The 26,295-nt window shown below is 39.3% G+C and overlaps 1 protein-coding gene across 5 annotated transcripts in view; it reads left to right on the forward strand.

The window, feature by feature from the left end:
* Positions 1-1,434: 1,434 nt before the first annotated feature.
* Positions 1,435-26,295, forward strand: part of EPS15L1 (epidermal growth factor receptor pathway substrate 15 like 1) — a 41,606-nt gene continuing 16,745 nt past the window's right edge. For 2 of the 5 annotated variants that reach the window (XM_085040378.1, XM_085040380.1), the window contains exons 1-22: positions 1,436-1,578; positions 5,590-5,631; positions 5,855-5,944; positions 6,195-6,242; positions 6,925-7,020; positions 7,605-7,667; positions 8,500-8,625; positions 10,130-10,189; positions 10,530-10,766; positions 11,324-11,481; positions 11,920-12,076; positions 14,387-14,472; positions 14,837-14,909; positions 15,432-15,593; positions 16,420-16,617; positions 16,888-17,052; positions 18,972-19,098; positions 19,215-19,265; positions 19,665-19,801; positions 20,850-20,910; positions 21,283-21,365; positions 22,848-22,980. In XM_085040378.1, the coding sequence (XP_084896504.1) occupies positions 1,549-1,578; positions 5,590-5,631; positions 5,855-5,944; positions 6,195-6,242; positions 6,925-7,020; positions 7,605-7,667; positions 8,500-8,625; positions 10,130-10,189; positions 10,530-10,766; positions 11,324-11,481; positions 11,920-12,076; positions 14,387-14,472; positions 14,837-14,909; positions 15,432-15,593; positions 16,420-16,617; positions 16,888-17,052; positions 18,972-19,098; positions 19,215-19,265; positions 19,665-19,801; positions 20,850-20,910; positions 21,283-21,365; positions 22,848-22,980 (2,383 nt within the window). In that variant the 5' untranslated portion in view covers positions 1,436-1,548. Of the gene's footprint in view, positions 1,579-5,589; positions 5,632-5,854; positions 5,945-6,194; positions 6,243-6,924; positions 7,021-7,604; positions 7,668-8,499; positions 8,626-10,129; positions 10,190-10,529; positions 10,767-11,323; positions 11,482-11,919; positions 12,077-12,804; positions 12,868-14,386; positions 14,473-14,836; positions 14,910-15,431; positions 15,594-16,419; positions 16,618-16,887; positions 17,053-18,971; positions 19,099-19,214; positions 19,266-19,664; positions 19,802-20,849; positions 20,911-21,282; positions 21,366-22,847; positions 22,981-26,295 lie in introns of all 5 variants that reach the window. The other 3 variants (XM_085040377.1, XM_085040379.1, XM_085040376.1) reach the window with 3 other exon arrangements.

Here is a 26,295-nt window from a genome sequence, read left to right on the forward strand (position 1 = left end):
ACCTTGTAAGTTTAAATGAAGTTTAAAATTTTTTATTCACACACATTTTTTTCCCCTTTCACATTTCTCAAATAGATATACAGAGTGCCTGGACACTGTCCTTTTTTTTGTTTTTCCCATAATGCGATGAGGGAAATGGATTGGAAAACATGATGTGCCTATTTTTCTATCTCCCCTGTCTTGTACCTCAGTCTTGTAACTTTTTCAGCCACTTCCTTCAATCCCTTCTCGTGTCCTTCTGCTCTACTGCATTTCCTTCCTCCCCCAAGAACTAATGATATAAATTTAGAATAAAATTAAGGCAGACTTCAGAGTCCAAGGCTCTTCATTTGCCTCCGGACGCTGGCTGAGCTGATTTTGGGCGATGAGGAGAAAGGGAGTGGGAGGGTCCCTAGCGGCCCCGATTTAGCTGTGCCACTCTGTAGCCCGTGGATTGACTGAAGTGAAAAATTCTCTGCTTCTGTTTGGTCCAGACCTGTAAAACAATTCCAGTGACGCCCTGGGGTGAATTACTTTTAAAGCTCTGAAATTCACTCAACGACAGTCGCCCTGCACCTTTTTTTTTCCTTAAACGGATTCATGCTGATTTAGCTTTCATGTGGTCACAGTGATCCAGCCTCGGTCAAGCTGCTGCTCAGGATTTATACTCTGCAGTCATGGGTTTGTTAACTTTGGAGTATTTAAGGCCGAAAATTTGATCCTAGACCAGAAGCAGCTTCATGAGGGATGAAGGACCTTCACTTGATTAAGGCTGCTTTGACAGGGTTTAGAACTGCAAAGCTGATCAAGGGACTGGAGCGTCTCTCTGCCGAGGACGGGCTGAGGGATCTGGGGCTGTTCAGCCTTGAGAGGAGACGCTGAGAGAGGACCTCACGCCTGTCTGTCAGTGTCTGCAGGGAGCGGTCAGAGCATGGACCGGGCTGTGCTCCGTGGGGCGCAGCAATGGGATAAGAGGCAGCAGGCAGAAACTGATGCCCAAGAAGTTCCATCTGAATATGAGAAGGAACTTCTTTACTGTGTAGTGACCAAGCACTGGAACAGATTGCAATCCCTCCCTGGAGATATTCCAGAACTGTGTGGACACAATCCCGTGCCGTGTGCTCTGGGAGGGTGTCCTGCTGGAGCAGGAACATGGGACCAGGTGACCCACTGTGGTCTATTCAAACCTCCCTCGTTTTGGGATTATGCAACTGCCCAGGGAGGTGGTGGTGGAGTCCCCATGCCTGGAGGTGTTTAGGGAACGGCGGGACGTGGGACTTAGTACTCTGGTCTGGTTGACAAGGTGATAATCGATCAAAGGTTGGACTCAATTATCTAAATGAGTCTTTTCCGTTCTAAATGAGTCAGTGACTCTGTGGAGCGCTGCGGGAAGCGGGAACTGCGGACGACGAGCGCCTGCGGGCCCCGATAAAGCCGCGGCGACTTACTTGCTAGCGGGTCCGGTGCACTTCCTCAGCCGCCGCCGCCTCGGGCCCGCCCGGCCCAGCCGTGCCACCGCCTCCCGCCCCTCGCCCCGCCCCGGCCGCGGCCCGACCCAGCGGGAGGAAGATGGCGGCGCTCATCCCCCTCAGCCAGCAGGTACCGGGCTGCAGGGGAACGCGCGGCCCTCAGCACCGGCGGCCGGCCGGGCGCAGGGAGCGGCTGCGGGGCTGCACCGTAGGCGGGTGCAGCCGGACCGGGATTGGCGCTGAGTACAGGCCCCGTGCTGGGAGGGGCTCGGCCCGTTGTGGACGAGGGTCGGGGCGCGGCTGGGAGCGGGACCCGGGCGGGGCAAGGGCGGCGAGCGGCCCCCGCCGTGCCCCGGGGCCGGGACGGGCGCTCCTGGGGGGCCACAGGCTGCGCCGGCGCCCTCCCCTCATGGAGGCCCTGGGGCAACGTCCCTGGGGAGGGGCTGAGGGTCTCCTGGGGCTTCCCCACCCTGAACAGCCGGGATTACCGCGGACCGGGGGTTTGAAGACAAGGGCTCCACACGTCACCCTGTTTTCCCGTTCGTACCGGCGGGGGGGTTGATGGCGCTTGGAGCTGTTGGGCTGTTGTGACGGGCTGTCGTGACCGTGCGGGGTGTTTAGGAGGTGCCTGAGGAGTGCGGCCGTAGCGCGGGGACACCGGGAAGGGGCTGAAGGATGAGCGGGAGATGTTCGCTTATCGGGAGGACGATGAGCTTCTGCGGGGCAGGGGACAGGACACATATCCTTGACCCCTGGGAGAGGCTGTTTCCAGCTCTGTTTAATTTCTGTTGTTACTCATTTTTTAATTGATTTCTCACCCAAATAATTCAAGCCTAAGCACTGTGATCTCTGTTTGTTCTTTTCCATAGCCCTGTGAAAAGGCTTGCTTTAAAGCAAAAGAAAAGCAGCACGGCCCCACTATCCTCAATGCCTTGAAATTAAAACTATATTCTACACTGTGCCTAGGCCAGTCAGGAATTCAGAATTACTCCTATTAGTAGTTCAAATTATTTAAATATATCGATTTCCTTTTAATTATGATCTTTTATTTGCGATACTCTGAACATTTATCTCTCAATGGAGTTATGTGATGCTTGGATAACATAGCTTGCTTTGTGTCTTGCTACGAACATGTACTGCTGTTTAGCTTCCAAATATCAGGAGGCCTGATTAACATCTGTTTAATTAAATTAACATATTCAGAAACATCTGAAAACATCCATGTGCACACAAACTGGTCTCAAAAATTTTCAAGTGACTAACGTGGTGCAAAATATGTGAGTCAAACTCTGGATGTCAAAGAGTTTGTAGCTGTGAAACTTCTGTAGTACATTGGAAAAAATCAAGTAATTATCAAATAGTTACTCTAGAAATCTAGTTACTCTAGAAATCTAGTTTCTGTGTTGTTTTAAATTCTCATTGATATTTGAGAGACTGGCATCAAGGTAGTCATTTTGATAGGAAATGTTATGTTTAGGGGCTAAAGGACCACATTCTGTAAGCATATCAGTTATTTTTATAGTATTTTCCAACTAATTCAATGGAAGCATTGTAGTTTTAAAACTTGTTTTTCTATATTGAACTATCAAGAGTAATCTAGCTGTAATCAGGGCAGTAAACAGAATTTCCCTTAAAGTGATAAACTTCCTCTTTTAATAGCCTCAGTTCTGTGATTACTAAGGAGATGTGTGTTAGTGTAAATGACAGAAAAGGAATTAGATGGAATAGGTGAGGGTACACGTGCTTTAATGTTGAGGCATGTTCACTCAGAAAGATATTCTGCCTCTGTTTGGGAGATGGTCCAAAGTGTTGGTCAGAGATGATGTTAAGGGGAGTATAGAGCGAGGCATAGGAACCATGTGGTAGTTAAACTCTTAATCAGACTGAACCTCTCTAACAGGTTATGCTTGGACATCATCAGCCGTGAGCTCTGCCAGATGTTTGTCTCTACCATCACTGACAGTCTTGGGTAGGCCCTTCATCAGCAGATGTCACCAAATTACAGAATCCTCTTGATAGTGATGTCACGTGTGGTGATGGGTAGATAGGGAGCTGTGCTATTGTTACCGCTTGAACCCATTTTGTCTGGTCTGCTTCATCACAGAGGTGCAGTCATTTAGGTAAATCGGTCAGAAAGACTGAATCTTTGTAAAAATCTGCAAGTAGAGAATTGATACCAAAGTGCTTTCCGCAGCACTTGGGTGAATAATTTGCTGTAGAAGAAACTTCACAGCATTGAAGCACATCACCCTGGCTTGCTACCACCTCTGCCAGGTAAGTCAGCTCCACGTCGTGGCTGACAATATCAAATGAGGGTGACCAGGAGTGTCTGGTGATGAGATCGTTCAGTCCTGCTGCTAGAGTGGTTTGCTTTGTATCTTGGTACGAATACAGTCTCTGTGTGCTTTAGGTCACTCACCGCATCTGTTAGAGGAGCTTGTAGTTGGTGGTTGACTCTCTTGTCTGAGCTTTCTGATAAGAGGTGAATAGTTTGGTGATAGTAGGCTGAAAACATGCTGGGTTTTATTCAGACTGGAGTAGGCTATTTCCTACCTCCACCTTCTCTCTGAATGATGTGTTTCCTGCTTGGACGGGAACACAATGCTTACACTTGCTGGTCATTTACATGCCAGCAAAAAGAATAGTCAGATTTCTGAGTTATGGTTGCAGCATTCTTCTGAAGTTCTGTCCACCATCAGGAAGAGCGAGAGCTTCCAGAGAGTGCTGACGTTGGAAAATGCAGCAGCTTATTTTGTTGAAGCATATAAGTGAAGTACATTTAAGACGCTTAGGAAATTGTTCTGAAAATGCAGGATTTTTCTATTCAAATAGAGCTATAACCTTCAGAGAGTCAGTGTTTGCTTGGGCTTGATTCAGAAAGTTTAGTTATTATGAATAGCTCCTTAAACAAAGATTTGGCATGTTTATTGTAAATTCACAAGAAGGTTCTCTTGGCATAAAATAAAACCTTTATTTTCTTCATTGGTCTTTTCTTTCATCATGTTCCTGCCTTCCTTCCCCCAGAGCAGGCAGAACATCTGAAAATCCATGAGGATGAAAAGGAAGTAGGTGACATTTGGGAGGGGACACAGTAGTGATGGGACTTAGTGTGAAATACTCCTTTTCGGGTGTCTGACTGCTGTCCTGGAGGTGGACAATGGCTGTCCCAAGCAGGTTTTGTGATATCTCTGCATCTCGCTTGTTAAACTCTTTACTGGGTGGTTTTGTTGCTCTCTTTTTAAGGCCTCTGAGTGGTCTAAGGACTGCCCTTTTCTTGACTACGTAGATTTTGCTGTTGGCATGGAGGCTGAGGAGAAGTGTGGAGGGATAACCTGCACAGGGCTAGAACTCACGTGGCAATTGTAGGAAGCAAGTGAGAAGATGGGTTTTAGGGCTTCTGCATCTTCTGGCATTCCAGTTCCCAGCTGCCTGGAATGTCAGAAAGAGGGATCAGGATCTGCTTGATCAGTACACTGAAAAGGCAAGGCTTCCTTTGGGTCTGCAGCTTTGGTGTACTGCAGTGATTACACCACGTTGAAATCCTCCAACACCATTGTTAGGGAATTGTGAGAGTTGTTAATTTACCTTTTTGTTGTTGTTTGTTTGGGTTTGTTTGTTTGTTTTTGTTTTTGTTTTTTTTTATTTGGTTTTGTTTTGTTTTTTTAACTCTGTTTCAGTTTCAGATCCTAGTCCTGAAAATGCATTAACACAGGCACAGGACTCTGTGTGTGTATGTTTGTGTATGTCTTGAAAATATTCTGTAAGAATGTGTACAGTGCAGAAGGTAGTCAGGTCAGCATTGTGTTGAAAGCTGGGCCTTCATTATCAGTAGTTCTCATACTGAGATCCAAAATACTTTGGCAAGTAGTTCAAAGCTATTCTACAAAACCTTATTACCATGTAGTGTCGTTAAGTAAAAGTGGGAGAGGTAGGAATATTGATGAATGAGAAGTCTTAGGAGGTGACAATGGCCTGTGGTCTTGGTGGACCACTGTTATACGCACTTAAATTTCAAGTGTCCGGTTTGTAACAGCAAAATAACACACTATTTTAGGTTTTCGATAGAAGTAATACACAAAGTGCTATACGTTATTTCCTGTCAATTGTGATTGTTTATTCTGTTTTCTTGCGTGTATTTCAGTTTTCTGCTGGGAATCCAATATATGAAACTTACTACAAACAGGTATGTTCGTTAAAAAAAAACAGTAAAAATAAAAGTGAAGTTTCTTCTTCCCCGATATTTCCTTCTCTTTCTTTTCCCCGTTGCAGTGGTAAAATTCTGTGAATTCTGAATGTTGATGCAGTTTGTGTTACTCCTTTTGACCTAGAGGAGAGATACATTGCATTTCTTAACTCTGCTGTCACAACAGTCATGTTTCAATTAAATGTTAATTTGTTTCCTTCAGGTAGATCCAACATACACAGGGAGAGTTGGGGCAAGTGAAGCTGCACTGTTTCTTAAAAAATCTGGTCTCTCTGATGTCATCCTTGGAAAAGTAAGTTTAAGGAGTTGGATAATACAGTAATTGTCTGTACACTTTTTTAAAGTGAAATGAAAAATCTAAAAAAAAAATTGTCTTCTGTGCAACATTTTTGTTGTTAACTCTACAATTCAATAACATTGTATGTGATAACAAAAGCCTAATTAACACCTTAAGAAGACATGCAGTAGGAAGAGTGGAGCTGCGTCAAGTTTTACTTATATTTATTGAAATTTGCAATGGCTTTTATTTTGTATCTCCACAGATATGGGATTTGGCTGACCCAGAGGGTAAAGGGTACTTAGATAAACAGGTAAATGAACTGTTCATGTAGACTTCTTATATTGCCTTTGCCAAATTTGCCTTGTTTTAATCAAACCCTGATACCACTAATAGTTATCTTTATCTTTTTTCTGGGTTGAGTTTTTGTTTACAAGATGAGTTTTTTTCCCAGCACTGCTCATATCCAAGTATATTACTCAGTGGGGCTGCAGGAGAAGTTTGGTTCTAATTGCCCGTATCTCTTTTGTTTTGTAAATAATCTACGTGTGTGCGTTATGTCAGTTCACAGTCATTGAGTCACAAATACAAAATAGGATTTTATTTTGGAAGACTTTCCTGCGTGAAAAAATCTAGCATTACTAAAAATGGCTTGGAACATCAAATAGCAAGTTACGTGTAGATACAGATAAACTTTTTTTAAACATTACTAATTTTAAAGAAAAACTGTTGAAGTGTAATTGTGAGAGAGTTGTTCATAAAAACTAACCACCAATTTTCTGCTGTTCGTTTCCTGCTACTGTAAAAATTTTCAGGACTCATCTTTAAAAGCAAAGGGGTAGTTGTCATTATGGGGCTGTACACCTGGTTTTGGTTTTTGGTGTTTTTTTTTCTTTTTTTACTGAGTTGCACATGTACACTGTTAGCAAAAATCATAAGTGGGTTATTTTTTGTGATTTAAACTGTTTTTTAACAGACAACACAATTCTTTGTAGGGTTTCTATGTCGCGTTGCGCCTTGTAGCATGTGCACAGAATGGCCATGATGTAAACCTGAGCAGTCTGAATCTGACCGTGCCACCTCCTAAATTTGTAAGTAATATCCACTTAAATGCAGGTATTTTTTATATGAGAACTAAGGCTTCAGTTGGAACATTGGAATAATTTTCTATTTCATAAATGTCATGGTTCTGGGGCTTCAGAACACAGCAGCCGGGGCTGCCACAGTCTTGTCATCCCAAGTAATTTGTAACAGCCCCTTCCTGGACTGAAAACCAATGCAAGTTTAAGTCTGGTCAGCTTGATCAGGAAGCTGATGTGGCTAAACTATGAATTTATGAAGAAAAGGAAAGAAAAAAGATTATTTTGGGGCTAGGTCAACAGGAGTGGGTAATAAAAGGCATGACTGCAGCTTTGCCCTGCAGTAGCTATTGCAGAACCTCTGTAGCTTGTCTTGGTTCTGTCTTTGGGTACCAAATGCACCTACTAAATGTCCTCACCCAAGTAGCGTAATGCTATAAAAGGAGTGTGACTTTTGCTTAGGTATGCGTGCAGCCTATTTTCCTCAATACAGTTAAGTTTCACATCTATAACCATCTCTAACTTAATGCAATTAAGTTATTAGAGACAAAAATACGTGTATTTATATATTTAATAAAAAATTCTCTAATTTTTAGCATGACACTAGCAGTCCTTTGCTGATCACACCACCCTCGACAGAGACTCACTGGGCTGTTAGGGTAAGTGTAGAAGAGAACACATTCCATCCATTTTCTAAAAGTAAATATTTTTCTTGTGTGTAATTTTCCCAGTGAGAGAATTTTGTATCAAATGTATTTCCCATTCCAGAAGTCTTCCCTTTCTGTGCAGACTTGTGCACAACAGAGAACGCCGAGGTGTAGTTTTACATCCGCAGTAAGCGTTAAACAACCCTTTGACAACCACTGGTGTGATGTTTTTAAGACAATGAATTTTAATCTTCTGCCTGGATTTCTTACAGAATCCTACAATTAGGGACTTCGTTTGTATAAAGGAGCCCCACTGGGAACAGCAAAGTATTTCACCAAATCCAGTTGGAAGTATTAATTTAAACCTTGAGTTTCTGTGTTCTAATAAGTATTCAGTGATACAAGCAATATATATCATTTGGAAAAAGGAACTTTTAATGTGGATATGGGGATATTTATGTTTAGTTAATTTTCAAATGCAAACATTCCCAAAAGGTAGAAATTTAATAAAATATAGTGTAGTTCCGTGTACTTTAAAGTGGGAAGCCGATTATTTGGGAAAAATAGGTTTTAGTTCTACAGAGTTTATCAACGCTTCTTTAAAAGAGAAGCACACCTTGTCTGCCGCATGGTAAAATCTGTCAGCTCCCGTAACTTTAGATTTAGGAGTCTACTTTCAGAGCATTCTACATGGGTTTACATTTAAATAAATACACTTGCAAGAAAGCTCAGAAATTTAGGATGAATACGTTACTTGGCTAGTCTTAATGTCTTGCAAAATCTCATTTTCAATACTCACACAGACACACTTTTTTACTTATTCAGACTATTTCTTACCAACTAGGTGGAAGAAAAAGCAAAGTTTGATGGTATTTTTGAAAGCCTTTTGCCAGTAAATGGTTTACTTTCAGGAGACAAAGTAAAACCAGTACTGATGAATTCAAAGCTACCTCTCGATATCCTCGGAAGGGTAAGTAAGGTGTCTAGATTTAGCTAGTGGCTATTTAGCCTCTCGTAGTTGCAATGTTAAAAATGTAATTTATCAACATAGATCAGGTTTTGGCTGAGATTTTGCATCATTTGCATGCTTTAAAGCAGGAACATTAAGACTCTGAAGTCTTCCGCTTAGAAATAAGAATAAGAGTAGTAATTTTGGCCCTAGAATACGTTGGTTTCATTATGCCTCATTTAGGAGCTGTAAATTTGTTTTTTATTGTTTAAAAACAAGCCCAAACTGTACTCCCAAACCATAATATCTGTTATAACATTAGATTCCTCTGTTCTGTCATTTTTACAAGTATGAGTTATTAGACATACCATTAAATCCATCCCCTGTTCATACAGGAGAATACCTTAAAACATCCTCCTTTATTGTAGCTGTCAAATTGTCAAGTTGTTTTTTTCTTTCATGTGTATTTATAAATACTTCCAAGGTCTTGAGTTTAGCGCATCCACTGCATATTTGCAAAGGAAGCTGACCTTAAAGTATTTTTCTGCCTCCATTTAAAACACATTCTTTGATGCTTTGCATATTGATATGCCCGAGAATAAGTACATTCTGTGTAAGAGCCGTATCTGCATTACATACTTTTATCTCTTCAGGAGGAACTGCCTCTTGCTCTGTATTACCTACAAAATTTAAGTATTATTTGTTTTAATTCTGTGCTTGAATATCGTGAAGTCTTGAAAGGCTTTGGATTTTATCTTATTATTGTCACATTAGAAATTTGGGAAGCTTTTGCCTTTTCCAGAAAAATTTGTGGACAAGATAAGGGACTGAGAAAATGGGCAAAGGACTAATCAAGGAGCTTAAATTTGTCAAGGGTCCAGTGATAAGGCAGAGTTCTCACAATTGACTTTTTTTTCAAGTCTTGGCTTTTTGTGCGCTCTACTGTCTCTACGTCATAGTGATGATTAAAAAGTGCTAGTGTTGGAGTTCACTAGATTTTGTATCCCTCTAGATCTTCTGCAAGTTTCATTGACTGTGCCTGACCTAATAATGAACTAAAGTTGATAAATGCTTACATTTTCTCACACAGGAAATTCAGGGGGCCAGAGGGAGCTGCACATAATTTTAGTTTTTAGTAGAAAACCCTAATCATGTAGGAATGAAAAAGGAATTAGAAATGTATTACTTTTCTATTGAACTTTCTTATGAAGAATTGGAATGATCTGCTAGCCCACACCCTCTGGCCAGTTCTGAAAGCCACCTCTGAATGCTTTTAGTCAACTTGACGACTCCACGATTGCATCATAGAAAGATGAAAAACTGGCCTGTGTTGCAGCAGAATTTGTTAGAGCTGGTGTTGATTCTTGTGGCAGTCTGTTTCATCAGCAAATGATTAGATAGGTATAATATAACTAATATGATCTTCACCGAAATCTATTAGGAGTCTTTAGAGGGCATGTTAATGTGATGAATACATAAGATGTAACTGGCTCTGCAAATCTTTTTTTAATCTTAATTGCTCTAGGTCTGGGATCTCAGTGATATTGATAAAGATGGTCACTTGGACAAGGATGAATTTGCTGTGGTAGGTTGCTTTAAATTCTCAATTCACAGCCTAGTCTGTCTATCAAAACAAATAGCTCATTTTTTTTTCTCAAGAGCTTTGCAGCTTTCCGTGCTACAGTCAACTATTTGAATCTAAATTGTTCGCATGGAGCTATGAAATGACCTTCCTCGAAGCCATCTGCTGACTCTTGCCTGTGTCAAGATTTAACTCGTTGGAATTACATTCAGAATTATTTGCTCTGGTTTACATCTCTAGTCTTACTGTCTTTGTTTTACTAATATGTAAGTGGCTAACACGAGAAGATCTTGTTGCTTTTTCTAATAATTGTGAATGTTATCTGACCTTTTTGCCTTTGCAGGCAATGCATTTGGTTTATAGAGCTCTTGAGAAAGAGTCAGTTCCTTCACAGTTGCCCCCTTCTCTCATACCACCTTCTAAAAGAAAGAAGACAACGGTCTTTCCTGGTGCGGTTCCTGTTCTCCCTGCAAGTCCTCCACCAAAAGACAGCCTCCGTTCCACACCATCCCACGGCAGTGTCAACAGTCTGAACAGCACAGGGAGCTTGTCTCCGAAGCACAGCATCAAACAAGCACAGGTACACATCTGTCTTATTTTTGTAGTTTTGTATATTTGTAAGCTGTGGGGAAAATAAATCCACTTATTGATTTCTGCCTCATGCATGAGCACTTGTGTTTGGGTGATTCGGGTGGAGAGGGTGAAATGAGAATGGGAAGATGTGGAAGAATGGAAGAACAACAGATGAATTTTAATCAGAGTGACCACGAGGTAGCAAATTTAGGGGGAATTTTCACTTTATGTAGAAAGTGAAAATAGAAAATGGTTTTATTTGTGTATCTGCTTTGATACCAAATAAATCATTAATCTACTTCTAAATCTCCTGTTTTCAGCATGGGGACGTTTATATGCCTAGTTAGGTCTGTATTTCCAAAGAATTAATGCTTTTCAACTGATGAATAGCTGTTTCTCAGTGTTTTTATTAAGATATGAAAGTGTGAAGTGAAAACATGCATACCAATCAGACTGGAGTATGCAAGATGTTCAGCACGTCCAACTCTGGATAATGTCATGCGTACTCAGTGTGTTCATAAAGACTGTTTCTCTTCTTTTGAAATACTGAATTTTGTTTTGCAGCCAGCTGTGAATTGGGTGGTACCAATGTCTGAAAAAGTGCGATACGATGAAATTTTCTTAAAAACGGACACAGACATGGATGGGTTTGTGAGTGGCCAAGAAGTAAAGGACATTTTTATGCATTCAGGTCTGTCTCAGAATCTCCTAGCGCACATATGGTAAGAATTCCTTACTAGCTGGGCTTTTGTAACTTGCTGATGTGGGAACTCAGATTCAGAATGTGATCATAACATTAAAAAGCCCAGAAACAAACAAAAAACCCCAACCTCATACTTGTCCACGTACTGCACTATGTGGGCTGTGTGGAAAATTAAGAGAGAAAGTCCCTTTGCTTTTCTGGTAGGCGGGGCAATAGGTCAGTCTGTGAATTGTGATTGTCTTTTGAAGTTCTAGTGGTCTAAATATTTTTTCAGAGTAACACTATTCAATTTAATTTGTGTAATAAAATACTGCTCTGTTTATGCAACTCTTAACTAGAATGAGTAACCTGTGATGAGGATGAATCAAAGGAAATTGCACGTGTATATATGTATTTCAGGCTTTTTAGTAGAGCCGAAATACAATTTCCTTGTTTGAAAGTATCTATTTTTTGCCAGGGCTTTGGCAGACACGAGACAGATGGGAAAGCTCAGCAAAGACCAGTTTGCACTCGCCATGTATCTCATTCAGCAGAAGGTCAGCAAAGGGACTGATCCTCCGCAAGTGTTATCTCCAGATATGATCCCTCCCACAGAGAGGAACACGCCCATCCAGGTAAGTCAGTGATTTGTTGTAGATAACACTAAACTTCTGTGCTTTAAAAGCAGTGTGCTTAGAGTATGAATTTTGCATAGGGTTTTTTTAATATTATGGTAAAGAATTGCCGGTATGTTTTCTTATCTGCTTTTACGATATCTTTTTAAAAATTTTAAATATAGCTACGGTTTTAAAAACCGAGACAGTAAGTAAATAAAAAGGCAGTAAAATATTCCATAAACCAAGGAGTAAAAATTCTAGCATAAAAAATAATCCTTTGTCATAGAGAAGGTTGAGATGGGAAACTTGTAGCAGCAAATATTAAAAGCTGGTTGAGCAGCCTCTCTCTGACTATGATCAGCACCAAATTCCTCCCATGGAAACATAAAATTTTTTAATGGCTAAATGAGGAGTGATTAGTTCTACTTTCTGGGATCCATCTTTTGTAGCATGCCAATCCACGGTCCTGTATCCATCGCTGCTAACACCACTTTGCTGGAGCATCTGATCCTTTGCTGACCCTGCTTTGTTTCTTTCCTCAATAGCATTTCAGTGTATTTCTGAAACTCTAATGAAGAAATACTTCTGTCATGCATACATACATTCACCTTTTTTATAAACAATATTGTATTTTTCTTTACTTTTTTTTCTTTCCCTAACCAGAAACCTTTGGAACTCTAAATATATTTTAATTATTGCTGTTGCTGTGGTCCTCCTAAGGTTTTTCCTATATTCTTTTCCTATAGACTCTATCAGGTTACTTGACCCCTGTAGGAACTGAGATCTCAGCACTAACAGAAATGCGGCGTGTGAGTAATTGCAATGTCCAAGGGAATGCACATTTTTTATGTATGCTTTTTGTAACTTTAAAAAAAGTCTTTATTTCTACACCTTTGCCTGTGTCTGCTCTCAAATACCGCACCACTTGCTCTTGGCATGGTGATAATGTCACAGCAATGTGAAGTGCCTGCCAACCTGGTGATGTTCCTTCCTTCGACAACTGGAGATGTATTGGTCTGGCAGGAAGTTCCTGGAACAGGCAGCTCAGTGCTGTTGAAATTATTCCTGGACTAGTCCTCTGCAGCTGTGAGCAGTAAATACATCTTGGTGTGAGAGCTTTAAACTTCCTGCTGTTTTCAGTTAATTGCAACTTTTTTTTCCAAGTAGTATGTATTTAGCTGAACATAAGATAAAATAAAGTGTATGCTGCTGTGAGCTCAGTTAAATGACTCTTATCCTAACCACTGCAGCAGCTCATTTTAACTTATTTTATAGTCAGGTTAGGTGACACCTGGCTGTGATCCTGTCCAGCATTTAGTACAGGTCTTTCAGCAAATCTGTATCTGGCCTGACAGTATAAAAATGATTTTTTATTTGCTACATGAAGAATTAGTCTGTATTGTTGTTGTTACTTGTGATTGCTTAATGGCGTATTACCAAAAAAATTATCCCCCAAAAATGAGGACTTCGTTAAATTATTTAAACTGTATATTCATCTATTGTTTCTACAAAAACGTCACATTTTACTCTGCTGGTCTTGGCTTGTTGGTTGAGTTCTTGTCTGTTTTTTAATATTTAATAAAGCCAAGCTTTCTGTGGTTATCACAACAGTCTCAAAGTGAGTAAAGCAAGCAAACTCTGCATTCTTCTTTTTAAAATGCTATATAAAAGTTGTAGGTCTCCTGGTTTGTCAGACTAGCAGCGATTTCAGTGCTGCAGCTTTTGCTCAGTTGCAGTGGTTTTTTTTCAAAGAGCTATCCTTTTCATAATAATAACAAATTTTGTACCTAACGCTGACATCCTTTCTTAACTTCTGATAGTGATTCTCTTATCTAGAAGGCAGGGGGTGCCCTCTGCGTCTTCCCCGATCTACACCTGAATGAACATAGAAATGACCTACAGGAAATGGGGTATAATTGCAGAAATTGCCAATCGTTTGTGGCGGGGCTCAAGAAGACTGAAATTACAATCTGATTTTGTTAAATCCCTTGGAAAGTTTACTATTGACTATAGCAGAACTGAGTTTTAGGTTTTGAATTTTATTTCTACTGTATTCTGCAATTTCCTCATTGGTATTTTGCATATCCTTTCAGTGCTGTGTGTTCAACTCTCCTGTCTGTTAAACAGACGTATTAAAATTCTCCTATCTCACAGCTAGAATTGTGTGGCATGTTCCCTGCTTGTTGCAGAATAATTTGATGTCTCTCATAGAATTTTGCAAATGCATATAATGAGGATTTTGTATCCCATGTCTGTCCTCAACCTTTGTTTAGAGGAAGAGCTTCTGTTACAACTTGACGTGTTAATCGATAGTTTCATTTTTAACAGGATAGCGCAAGTTCTGTTGGATCAGGAGAATTTACGGGGGTGAAGGAACTGGATGATATTAGTCAAGAAATTGCACAGCTCCAGAGGTAATATTTGTGGACTGTTAAAAAAACCTTGGTGTAGAATAACAAAATAAGTCCTAGTACTGATTTGTCAGTTACTTTTATTTTCTTTTAGTCACTTTGTTCGTCACCGATTCGTTCCTGTAATTGGTGACGAATTTCCCAGTGATACCCCATGGATCTGTCAGGTGACTTCAGAAAACTGATGATGGGCACGGATCATATTTTTAAAAGAATAATTGCTACATATGCACCTTTTCTCCTTTAAGGAATACCTGGGCTGGCATTTTTGGCTGTGTGGTGTTTCCAGAATAATATTTAATTGATTTTTTCCCGTGTCCTTTATTATTTAACTAATCACAGATACATGTTCTTGTTTATCTGACAGAGAAAAATATTCTCTAGAGCAGGACATTAGGGAAAAGGAAGAATCAATCAGACAGAAAACCAATGAAGTTCAGGTAAATATTCTGTTTATCACGAGTAGTTTTCATTTTAATCTAAGTATGTATGGCAATTGAGCGTTTTTTGTCATTCTGTTGTTCTGTCATTCTTTCTGTCGTTCTTTCTTTCTTGGGATTTTCCTCTAACTTACAGAAAGAGTTTTATTTCACTGTTCTCCTTCAGAAATGTTTTCATCTGATGCTAGCTAATATAAGCATCGTATATGTAGACAGTTTGAAATGTCTTTTTTGTTAGTGCTTAACTAACACTATAATTTAGGAAATCATTTTTTGGAGAGTGTTGGTCTTGATAATTAGGATAACTCAATGCCATGTGCTCTGTGTCACAGTCCCTTTTCCTTCTTGTGAGCAGTGATTTGTTTCCTGATGTCTTACCAAAGTTCTTGCAAAAACAAAACAGGCCGATGCAGGGTGTAGCCTACATGATGTAGAAAATCTGTTGAATTTTGCTAAGTTCTTTGTCTGATCCTTCCTTAAGACAGCAGCTAAATGTGAGTTACAAACTGGAATTTTCTTCAGGAACTGCAAAATGATTTAGATAGGGAAACAAGTAACTTGCAAGAGCTGGAGGCTCAAAAACAAGATGCCCAAGACCGCCTGGATGAGATGGACCAGCAGAAAGCCAAACTGAAGGATATGCTGAATGATGTAAGGCAGAAATGCCAGGAAGAAACACAGGTGGTGAGTGTATGTTAATTCTGGACATGCTCAAGAGTGTTGTGTCTTCTGTTGAGGGAAATTCTGTTTATTTAATGAATAAGCTTTCTTTCTTTCTTTTTAACATAAATAGCAATTGCCACAAAAATACAGAGGTCCAAGAAAGAGCTTTGCTATCCTAAATACCTTTCATAATGGTCATAAATGGGGGGTGGAACCTGATGATCTCCAGGGGTCCCTTTCTACAGGAACTTTTGTTGTTCTGAGAAATTTATGAAACATTTATTCAGTCCGATAAGGCAGTTGAAAAGCATTAGTCCTAACACATGAGACAGCCCTTGGCAGTGGTGCTGTTATTGATCACTCTGAATGTCATCACTGTCAAGATTTCAGGTGGATACAATTGCCAGTGGCACTAGGATGTTACCTTAAGGCAGAAACTTACTCTGTAAGAAAGTCACATAAGAAAGACTGTAAGGAAGGTTATAAGCAACTCTGTAATTTTAACTCTTACCTGAGTTAAAACTCAACTTTAAACTACTTGATAAATGTTTGAATGGAACCAAGTTCTGAAGGCGAACATCTAGGAAACAGCTTTTGACTACTGTTACAATTAATGTGGTATTTCTCTGATTTAAAATTGCATTCCTTGGTTGTATTGAATGTGCTTTTATCGAGGATTTTGTGTAACAGCAGAAGCAGCATGCATTTCTTCATATTAAGTTGTAATTATTTTCCTTAGTAGAGGACAGGTTGCTTTACCACTTCCTATTACTTGCTATAAATTCACAATTTAATAAGTCCCATTTATTCCAAATTTCACTCTGATTTCTCTACTCTGTTGTTTCAGATTTCATCACTAAAAATGCAGATTCAGTCTCAGGAATCAGATTTAAAATTACAGGAAGATGACCTTAATAGAGCAAAAGCAGAGCTGAATCGCCTCCAGCAAGAAGAGACTCAGCTTGAGCAGAGTATCCAGGCTGGAAAAGTGCAGCTTGAAACAATAATCAAATCTTTAAAATCAACCCAGGAAGAAATAAACCAGGTATTCACTGTAGTTTATACAACTTTTTGCTTCTTGAAATGCTGAGTTGAACATCGCCTAGAAAAAATTACTATCAGAGGATGATAAAGTGCTGGTTCATGAAATAAGCCTTCTTGACTGGTGCTTAGTAGGTTAATTGCTAGTTTGAGTCAGGAAACATTCAGTTCTTCTGGGGATAAAATGCAACTGTCTGGCACCAGTGCTTAAGGAGACTGTAAGAATGATAGCGTTGTTGAGTGTGTAACATGCTAAAGCATTTTTCCTTCTCAGGCAAGAAGTAAACTCTCTCAGCTGCAAGAGAGCCATCAGGAAGTGAATAAGAGCATTGAGGAATACAATGAAGCTCTCAATGGGATTCATGGTGGGAGTCTGACAAATTTAGCAGACATGAGTGAAGGCCTTGGACAGACGGAAAGAAGCAATTATGGAGCTATGGTAAAAAAAACCAAACTGCTGTTTAACATATTTTACACTAATTAGGGTTCTGACTTGCACCTAATCTGAGGTAGTAGTTTACTTGGTATTTGGCACATGGTCTCGTGGATTTGTAACCTGTCACGTGTTTGATCTGAGGACAGAGGTGGGGCTTTATTTCCAGTTCAAGTGTTTTGTTTTCTCTTGCATATTGTCCAGCTTGCCTAGGTGAAGCCTTCTCTTGCTGTAAACTTCCCTTTATCATGTAATTCCTCCTTATTTCCAAAAGTAGCTCTACAAATTTTTGCTTTACAGTAAGCGATATTTATTGCATATCTCAGTAAAAAAAAAATTTCCCATTCCAAAAGGATGGTTCTCTTTTGCTTAAATAATTCCAGCATCATCTTTCTCATTTACTGTGGTTTTTTTAATCAGCATTTTTTCCCAAATGCTAAAGTCTTTCAAGTTCTTAAACATTTTCCAAATCAATTTCTTTTGGGTGTCTGTTCTTGATTTGGATATTAAATAATCCTCTTAATCACAAGAATTTTCTTTTTTTTTTTTTTTGAGCCTATTTCTTGTCTTATGCAAGACAAAAAATAAAAGTTGCATATTTGCTTGATTCTGCTTGCACATCTATGTGGCCCTTCCTCATTATGGAAGCATGTATTTGCTATGGGTTTAGTATTAAGTTATAGTATGTTAGTAAATATTATGGGCATTGCTGCCTTTATGCCGTGCTTTACACTTGCTCTATAAAAACAAACCGATCGAAAGAAGAAAGGAGTAGATAAAAGAGATCAGTATATTAAGAAACACGGACTTAAAGGTCTTAAAACACTTTAGTGCTTAGTTCCTGTACTTGCATGGCTTGCATAAATGTATTTAATTTCCAGTGAAACCTTCCAGATGTTTCGCTTCCTTGCAAAGCCTGGGAGTCACTTACTGGCAGAAAACACCAGTCGATGTTCATAGCAATTTTTTTAACCATTGTGCCACTTTCCTGTTTCTCAATTCTTCCTTCCTCTTCCTTCTCTCCCCACCTCCCTCCCCCTGTTCTGAGAAGTATTAATTAAGATGTTTTCATTTGCATCTTGTAAGGAAATGATAAAAGAAATCCTGTCTCTTTCTGGTGTTGTGGCAGTGTAAGTGGGTAGTTCCTTCTGGATATTCCTTACATTGGGATGGAATGGTGCTCATTGTCCCTGGAATTCTGCTGTGCAGGTGCTGTCTGCACTTGGGGTTTCTGGTTTGGAGAGACCTCCAAACCAGACCCAAACCAGGGGTATCGTGCAAATGAATGTCATGAGGAGGTTTCAGAACTTCGGTTTGTTACTTGTTCATGCAGGGTATTTTCTGCAACTTGACAAACTTAGATTTGACCTCTGCTGAGAAACCTCTTGTCATCAAAATGTTGGGGTAACTCTTCCTGCATGAAGTGCTTTATCATGGGAAATCAGTACTTGGAGCTTTAAGCTCAAAGATGAGTTAACAAGAAGCAATCTAGTGACTACTCAGTAGTAATTTGTTGTGTTGGTAGTCCGCAGATTATTTATGCATCCTTTCCTTTTAAATAAGTGTCTCACCTGAAGCCGAGCTGTAAAATAAAGGAGGGAAGAATTTTGTGCTAATGTGGTATTTGGGCTTGGTTTGCTTTTGTTACTTAAGTATTTGAGAGTTGAATATATTAATATGGGCAACAGTTTAACATTTAATTGCCATAAGTACTGTTGTCTTTTGATGTTCTGTGTAGCCTTGGGCTACACATTTTTTTCTGCTGTGTAATTACTGCTGAAAGTCACATATTCAGAAAGTTCTTTAGGAAGTAATTTTTAAGATTGTTAAACAGGAACCAAGATAGCATACAATTTCTGCTAAAGGGGTAACTGAGCATTTTTGTCATGACAAGTTGCTGTGATGATTCTCCTCTTAATTTTTAGGATGATCCATTTAAGAATAAATCCTTGATGTTTACCAATAATACACAAGAATTGCATACAGACCCATTCCAGTCAGAAGATCCTTTCAAATCTGATCCATTTAAGGGAGCAGACCCCTTCAAAGGCAGTAAGTGACAAGTGCTTACGTGAGACCTTAAAGGCCAGTTGTTCAGTAAATTACATTTTCACAAACTGTTGTCATCTTGCTAAATAGTAGATAAATTATTTTTCTCTTCTGCGCAGGTGACCCATTCCAGCATGATCCTTTTGCAGAACAACCACCTGCTCCGGCAGGTAATGGCCCTTTTTAACGGCAGGACATGTGTGGTATGAACAATTCGTAGCCAAACGCAAAGATTTGCAAACACGAGGGAAGCACAACGGTTTCCTTGGCTTCAGATTTTTGGTTTGCATGTGGAAACAAAGAAACCTGACAGGGTGTGCATTCAGGATCAATATGTTAATGAGAAGTGTCTAACTCTTTATTAAGTCTGAAAGCTCCATATAAATATGAGCTTGTTCAGACTTAGTAAATATCCTCTGTAGAGAGGTCTCTGGAAGTTTATCAGATTTACCAAAACACTGTGTGTTTGTGTAAGAAAAATTACATCAGTGAGTGTGAGGTCAAATATACAGTGTTCTTTGTAGATACATTAGTGCTACATTCTATTTACCTTTTCATGCTCCTTCTAGATCCCTTTGGAGGAGATCCGTTTAAGGAAAGTGACCCATTTCGTAGTTCTGCCCCTGAGGATTTCTTCAAGAAACAGGTGAAGAGTGACCCATTTACCTCAGATCCATTCACAAAAACCCCCACTTTGCCCTTAAAGGTCAGTAATTTTCAAATCTACACTTAATAGATTTCTTTACTATTGATAGGCTTATTGTCTGAAAGCTAAAAGGAGTGAAATAAAACACTTTTCTCCTAACTGATGAAAAATTATTAATTGTATTCTTAAAATGTAAGTATGAATTGTTAAGACAATCAGCAGTGTTCTCTCTGCTTCCATGATAATGGGGTACATTCACCATGAAGGTACTGTTAGGTGGATATTTTTTCTCTCCGTTGGGACTTCAAAACCAGGAGCACCTACTCATTCCCACCACTCCCTCCATCCCTTAGATTTGTGCAGTCGCATAGTGAATGAGATGGAGGAACTGCTCTGGCTAAAGAATTCCTGGGCCCTCAGTAGACACTGGAACCAGCACAGTGGAGGGACTGCACAGAACACACTTGTTAGATCCATAGTCGCAGTTCTAAGCTGTCCTGATGTACATGTACATGCTTGTTTAGGAAGAAGGGTATGAATTTTTTGGTTTTGTTTCTGTTAGTATTTTCCTCGCTCTTACACAATTCATTGAGTGTTGCCACCCAAGACCAGTTTCAGTCACTGGTAAGTTAATTTGTTTTGCGGTATAGGATTGTATACTTATATAAAAGTATACTTAAATAAAAACAGACTTGTCAAATTGAAGACCAACTGTAAATACCATCTGATTAAAAAGAAGCAATATACAGACTCTCTGAATTAATAATAATATGAATGCATGACTCAAATATTCAGTCTCTGTTGCTTAAAGACTGAACACTTCTGGGTGTATTTTCATATTTTGCCCTGGTAACTAATGTTGCTTGTATTTCAGTGGGATGCTCTTCTCACTCCCAGGTACTTGGTGTTGTGTTCAAGGCTATCAATAGCCAAATGCACTAATAATGTAAATTTCATATAATCAGATGATTTTATCCTACTCTGTCCACTGAATAGAGTGGTTGGAAATTGGAAATAATTTATCTTAAAGCAAGAGATTTTGATAGGCATAAAAAGGTAAGTGCACAGTCCACCAGAAAAATAATTATGCATATCTGTTCTTATTTAGCCTGACCCTTTTGAAAGCGCTGATCCCTTTACGTCTTCCAGTATCTCTTCAAAAGGTCCAGGTAAGAAGTAAACATTTTCACATGAAGATGAATAAGGAGCTATCTTTTTATGAAAGAAGAATAAAATATAAGAGTTGAGAATAAAGAGTCTTGTGAACTGCTGGCAAAGAGCATCATGGTCTTGTTACAGTACATGAAGACTGTCTTTATGGCACTATATATTTCACTTTTTTCTTTTTGTATTTTCCTTCCAAACAGCTGGTAACAAACATATTGTTTTGTGGAATTCTCTTTTAACCTCTCATGGCAGGTCAAAATGCAGGTGTGTTTTAATCACCTGCCTAGTTTTGTGTGTCATTGGCACCACGAAGCGTTCTTTGTAATTCTTAAGTATTACTCAAAATAACTTTTTTTCCCCTGTATCTGTTCCAGATCCATTTGGAACACTGGATCCATTTGGAAGCGGTGCTTTTAGTGGTGGTGAGGGATTTGCAGACTTCAGTCAGATGTCAAAGGTAAAGACTAAAAGGAAAGCAACTGTCCTTTTAAAAATATGTGTACAGACACTTTTTTAAAGAGTGTGATATGATTGTAACTGTTCAGCTGACAGTACAGTTTTGGGGTTTTTTTTTCCAATCAGCATCACCAGTTATATAGCAAAGAATTTTCCAGTCCTGTCAAATATGGCAAAGTCTTACTAAGACTGGTAGATTCAGTAGAGATAAATAAACTTTTCACATTTTCAAATACCAGATCAGGAAAAGGAATTAACTTGCAAGAAAAGGTAGTTGTTGCAGATATTAATCTATTTCAGTGTCCAGCCTTCCTCTAAGTCCTGGAATTTGCTTCTTGGTTACTTCATAGTAAGTATCCTGACTTGTTCCTAAACTTACCATAAAATCAGTATGGTTGGATAAGGCCTCTAAGATCGAGTCCAACCATTAACGAAACAGTACATTAACTACACTACATAAGGTTATGTAAACTAATCTTACTGTAAACCCACTGCACTCTTGACAGTCAGTCACTCTCTCCCATGTTTTAAATACGCAATTTCTGTTCATTTTAAGTAGCAGATTAAGAAAAAGGTTCAGGACACGCATGGGAAAAATGGATAATTGGAAAGGTCTTGGTCTGCTGTTACTTTCCTGAGGTGGAGTTTGGAATTTACTGTTAACATCACCACCCAACTCCTTACGTTATAGCATTTCTACAGTAATGCTTGAACACTATAGAGTAAATGTTAAAAATAAAATAAGTTATCGTTTCACTTGGACTAATTACATTTCTTGGTGGGTCTTTTTTTCCCCCTAACTTTTCGTACTATTTTAGCTCCCCACTAGATGGCAACAGCCTTTACCAATCGACGTGGCTGGCTTGAGGTAGAAATTTTAGCAAAGGTTTAACTGCGATTCTTAGCTTTGCTGACAAAATTCCTCTTTCTTCATTTCACAATGATAAATTTCCCTGCGTGGCATAATACTTGTGCGCTTCTTAATCAATAGGAGAGTCCTTTAGAAAAGCTCTCAGAATATAGGAAGCATTAAACACATGCTTTTGGATATTCCCTAAGGTTTTGCTTGAAAGTCAAATAGCTGTGTGTACCTTCAGAAAAGCTTGGGATAAATTTATCCCTTCTGCCATGTTTTTCCAGGTTCTGTCATGGTTCTGTTTATGAGTGAAGGTCAGGCTGTGGTATGACTGTTCATTGCCACATAGTAAAAAGTAGAGTTTTACTTCCTTTTATTTTCTCATCAGCTTTTTGCTAGGACTAAAAGTTCTAGAAGTACTTAAATGATTAAGAGTGTAAATTCGTTTGAATGTTGATGGAACCTTAGCACTCTGTCATTGGGCATTAGCCTCTTACACCACTGACAATTCTCTACATCTGCCCTCAGGTTTTGAAGTTAATGCTTTTACTTGAGTTAACGTGTAGCTTCATGAAACCACAGGTATTCTACAGTGTGCTTACATCTCTTTTCTTTTTTCTCATGTAGTCAGTAGCTTCAGACCCTTTTGCCTCCTCTTTTGGAGGGGTGGGATTCGCAGATGACCCTTTCAAAAGCAAATCAGACACACCAGCGTTACCACCGAAGAAAAATGTCCCTCCACGACCCAAGCCACCCAGTGGTAAGGAGGTTTCCTTCTTTTAAAAGCTACTTCTTTCAATTTACACTGTATTACTGGATATAAGAACAAGTTGACAGTCTACTATCTATCTCATATTTCAACCATGGGCAGAAGATAATGAAGTTATCAGTAAACTGGCAAAATTATCAGCAAACCAGACTACAACTCTTCAGACTGGAAAACATATGATGAGAGATCTCTATGACAGATCTGTAAAATCACATGTGGCAGGAAAAAACAGTGGGAAAAAAAAATCTATGTTCTCTAAGCAGGCAACACATAAGATTAGTAAATGGCACCTTCAAAATAAAGCCGTTTATTTTTATATGGTAATCTAAATTTAGGATTTATTTCTGTGTTTGCCAAATAATATGGTGAATGCAAAAAAGTTTAAATGGTCTTAAAAAACCTCAAGATAATTCTCAGAAGAAATGGGCAACAGGCTGTCCCAGAAGCCAAAATGCTGGCTAGCTCCCTTGTAGCTGAGTAGCAAGGCAATCTGACCATGGCTGCATCTTTATCGTGTTTTAATGTTCTTCCTGAGGCTTCTGACACTACATACTAACAAGAACAAGGTACAGGGTTAGACAGACTGTCTTGGTGTGTCTTGGGGGTACAGGTTGTGAGTGATGTTACCTTTCTTTATTTGGTTTTCAAGGAAAGAATGGAAGTGGCCATGTTTCGGAAAATGTCTACATAAAATATTTTAGTGTTAACAGGGCCTATATAAAGTTGGACGATTCAAACAAATACTAAATATACCCATGTTATCTTTTATATGTGGTTTCTTTCTATTTCTTGTTAGAAGCATGATTACTCTTAGCAAATGCAGTGTAATAGTAACAGCAAAGGTGAGGACAGACTCATCTACATGAGGGATTTTGGATTTCTGTGTCCTCATTCCCCCTTTTGTACATATTGAGGATGTTGGTGAATATTCAGCTTCATTAATTTGTTTTTAATTTAGACATGTGCACTCAGCCTTTTATCAGTTCGTTAAAAATTGTTTAGGTGTGTCTTTTCCCCCCCTTCTATGGAGATACAATATTTGTGAGGTTCCGCTGCTCTACCAAAAGCAAATCTTGTTATGATAAAATAGACTGAGGAGGAAACAACAGGTTTTTTTTTAAAGCAAATGAGCCTCATGTGCTTATGCAGTTCTACTCCTCCCTTCCTTCCACAACATAGGCAATCTTCAGTGGTTACTTAAAGCATGAGAAATTATATAGTAATATAGTGTGATTGTAGCAAGAGATACAGACATAAAATGTGTGTTTGAAATGGGAACGCTGCTCAGCAAACAAACAACAGACAAGAAACTTCCGTTGTTTCTTACCTTTCTCGTTGGTCTGTTTAATTAAAAAACAAGTAGCTGATAAAGATCTTGCTGAAGGATGAATAAATGTTAGTTATTACCAGACAAACCTGTAATTTGCCTTCTTGTTCCATGCTCACACTCTTTTTAGTAAAACTGTTCTTTCTGTTGGGGCTGATTTTTAATATTGAAAAGCAGTTTTGTGGTTTGCTGGCATTTTGGTAGGTAGGTGCAAAAAGCTCTAAAAGAAAACTTTATTCCTCCTCAAACCTCTGCAGTCAAGTGGAAAATAGAAATACTTTTGCAGAGCATTGGAAACTGATTTCCCAGGCAGTTGATAGTGGAACCTAAACAGGATCTGTTCATCATAAGTAATATTCCTTCTTTCTTACTCTATTTTTGACCGGAGTCTTTCAAGATCTTTTAGATGTTTCAAAGTCCTAATGTGATCCTTGCTTGGTCCAAGAGAAATCTTGTGTTTGTTTTTAGGGTCAAATGTGCTATTGAGGGTTTTTTCAGTCTAACTATTTAGAGGTTAAGTGCAGAATCTTTAAAGAAAATTGGGACGAAGGTTAATAACTCAGTGAATCTCAGCAGAGAATAGCAAGGAGAAGGTGTTCCAGATGCAGCAAACCTAGATACTTGTGTACCTCAAAGCTCCAACTTAGTGTTTCATGGAAAGATTTGGAAAATCACTATCTCTGTCTCATACATGGTTTAAGATTCTCTTTAGGTTGAGGAAGATCAGCCAAGAAAAACTGCTTTAGCTCTTCTGACAAGACTGTTCTAATGAAAATCCCCAGAGAGTGTGTGCATGTTCTTTCTCTTCAGGAAGGTATTCTTATCCATGAAGTTCCTAACACTGAACCTGGACATTAGATTTCACAGGGCTCCCCTAGGACAAGGATGGAGTAATTTGATGTTCACCAGGTGCTACTGGAGAACTTGCAGGCTTCTTTGGAGAAGAGTTTTTGTATATTTCTTCATGTTATACCTTGAATAATGCTCAAAAAGCACCAAAGACATTCCAGTGCTTTGTGTAATGAGCTGTGACAAGCCATATTTTCTCAAACTCCCCTAAAACATAGCCGTGTTTTGTAGATTTGTAAGTACATCTAAGTTGCTGGCAGAGGACTGCCTGTGGTGTTCAGCACTACTAAACGTCTGGTCACTTTATATTTCTTATGCAGGTTTTCAGCATTTATGGGACTTCTGTGTAATTAAGGATAAAAAAGTCTGAAAGAACTGATAGACTGAAACCTGTCAGTTAAAGTGGCTCTTGGAGGTTCTCACAGATTAAAAATTATGTTTTCTGCTGTGAGCTGCAGATTGAAATCAGTCAGAGTTCGCCGCTGACTAGTTTCTAGGTAAAAGTTGTTGATTACAGAAAGAGAGAAACAGATTTTTTTTTCTTTTTCTTTTTTCTTTTCTTTTTTTTTTTTTTTAAAGTACAGGAAGTTGCTGTGTGGGTGTCAGTGATTGGGTTATAAGTAACATTCAATGCTCTAGTGCTTTGATCGTGGGACCTAGAGCTTATGCCCCACCCTTACCACTTCCTTTCAGTGCAGCCCCATGCATTCCACATTGCGGTTATAGCAGCGCTGTTAACCAGTGAGATTAACCACTACTGACAAGCATCTTACACATTACTCTCTATGTTCTGGACTCCTTGTCAGGCCCTCGAGCTCCTGAAGGAAGCCACTGTATATCCAGGGAGGATGAGCAACACTTGACCCCTCCTTTTTACAGAAGGTTGTGCCCTGCCTTACTGGTGCTGTGCATTAAGGACGTGAGAAGAAGACACAGGCATTGAACTGTGTGGTGCTGTATCTGCCTTTTGTGTGTCCTTTCAGACACAAGAGTTCCTTCCCCATCAAGTTAGCACCACAACAGGAGTGTCTGACCTGGCTTCCAATGGGACAAGGCACAACAGGTTGTAGGATATAATCAGTTCCCAGTGATGCTTTGCATTGTCTTGGGCTTTACCACTGGGTATTCCT

The sequence above is a fragment of the Lichenostomus cassidix genome, chromosome 28 (genome assembly GCF_008360975.1).
Source record: "Lichenostomus cassidix isolate B80296 chromosome 28, HeHo_3.0, whole genome shotgun sequence".
Taxonomy (NCBI): Eukaryota; Metazoa; Chordata; class Aves; order Passeriformes; family Meliphagidae; genus Lichenostomus; species Lichenostomus cassidix.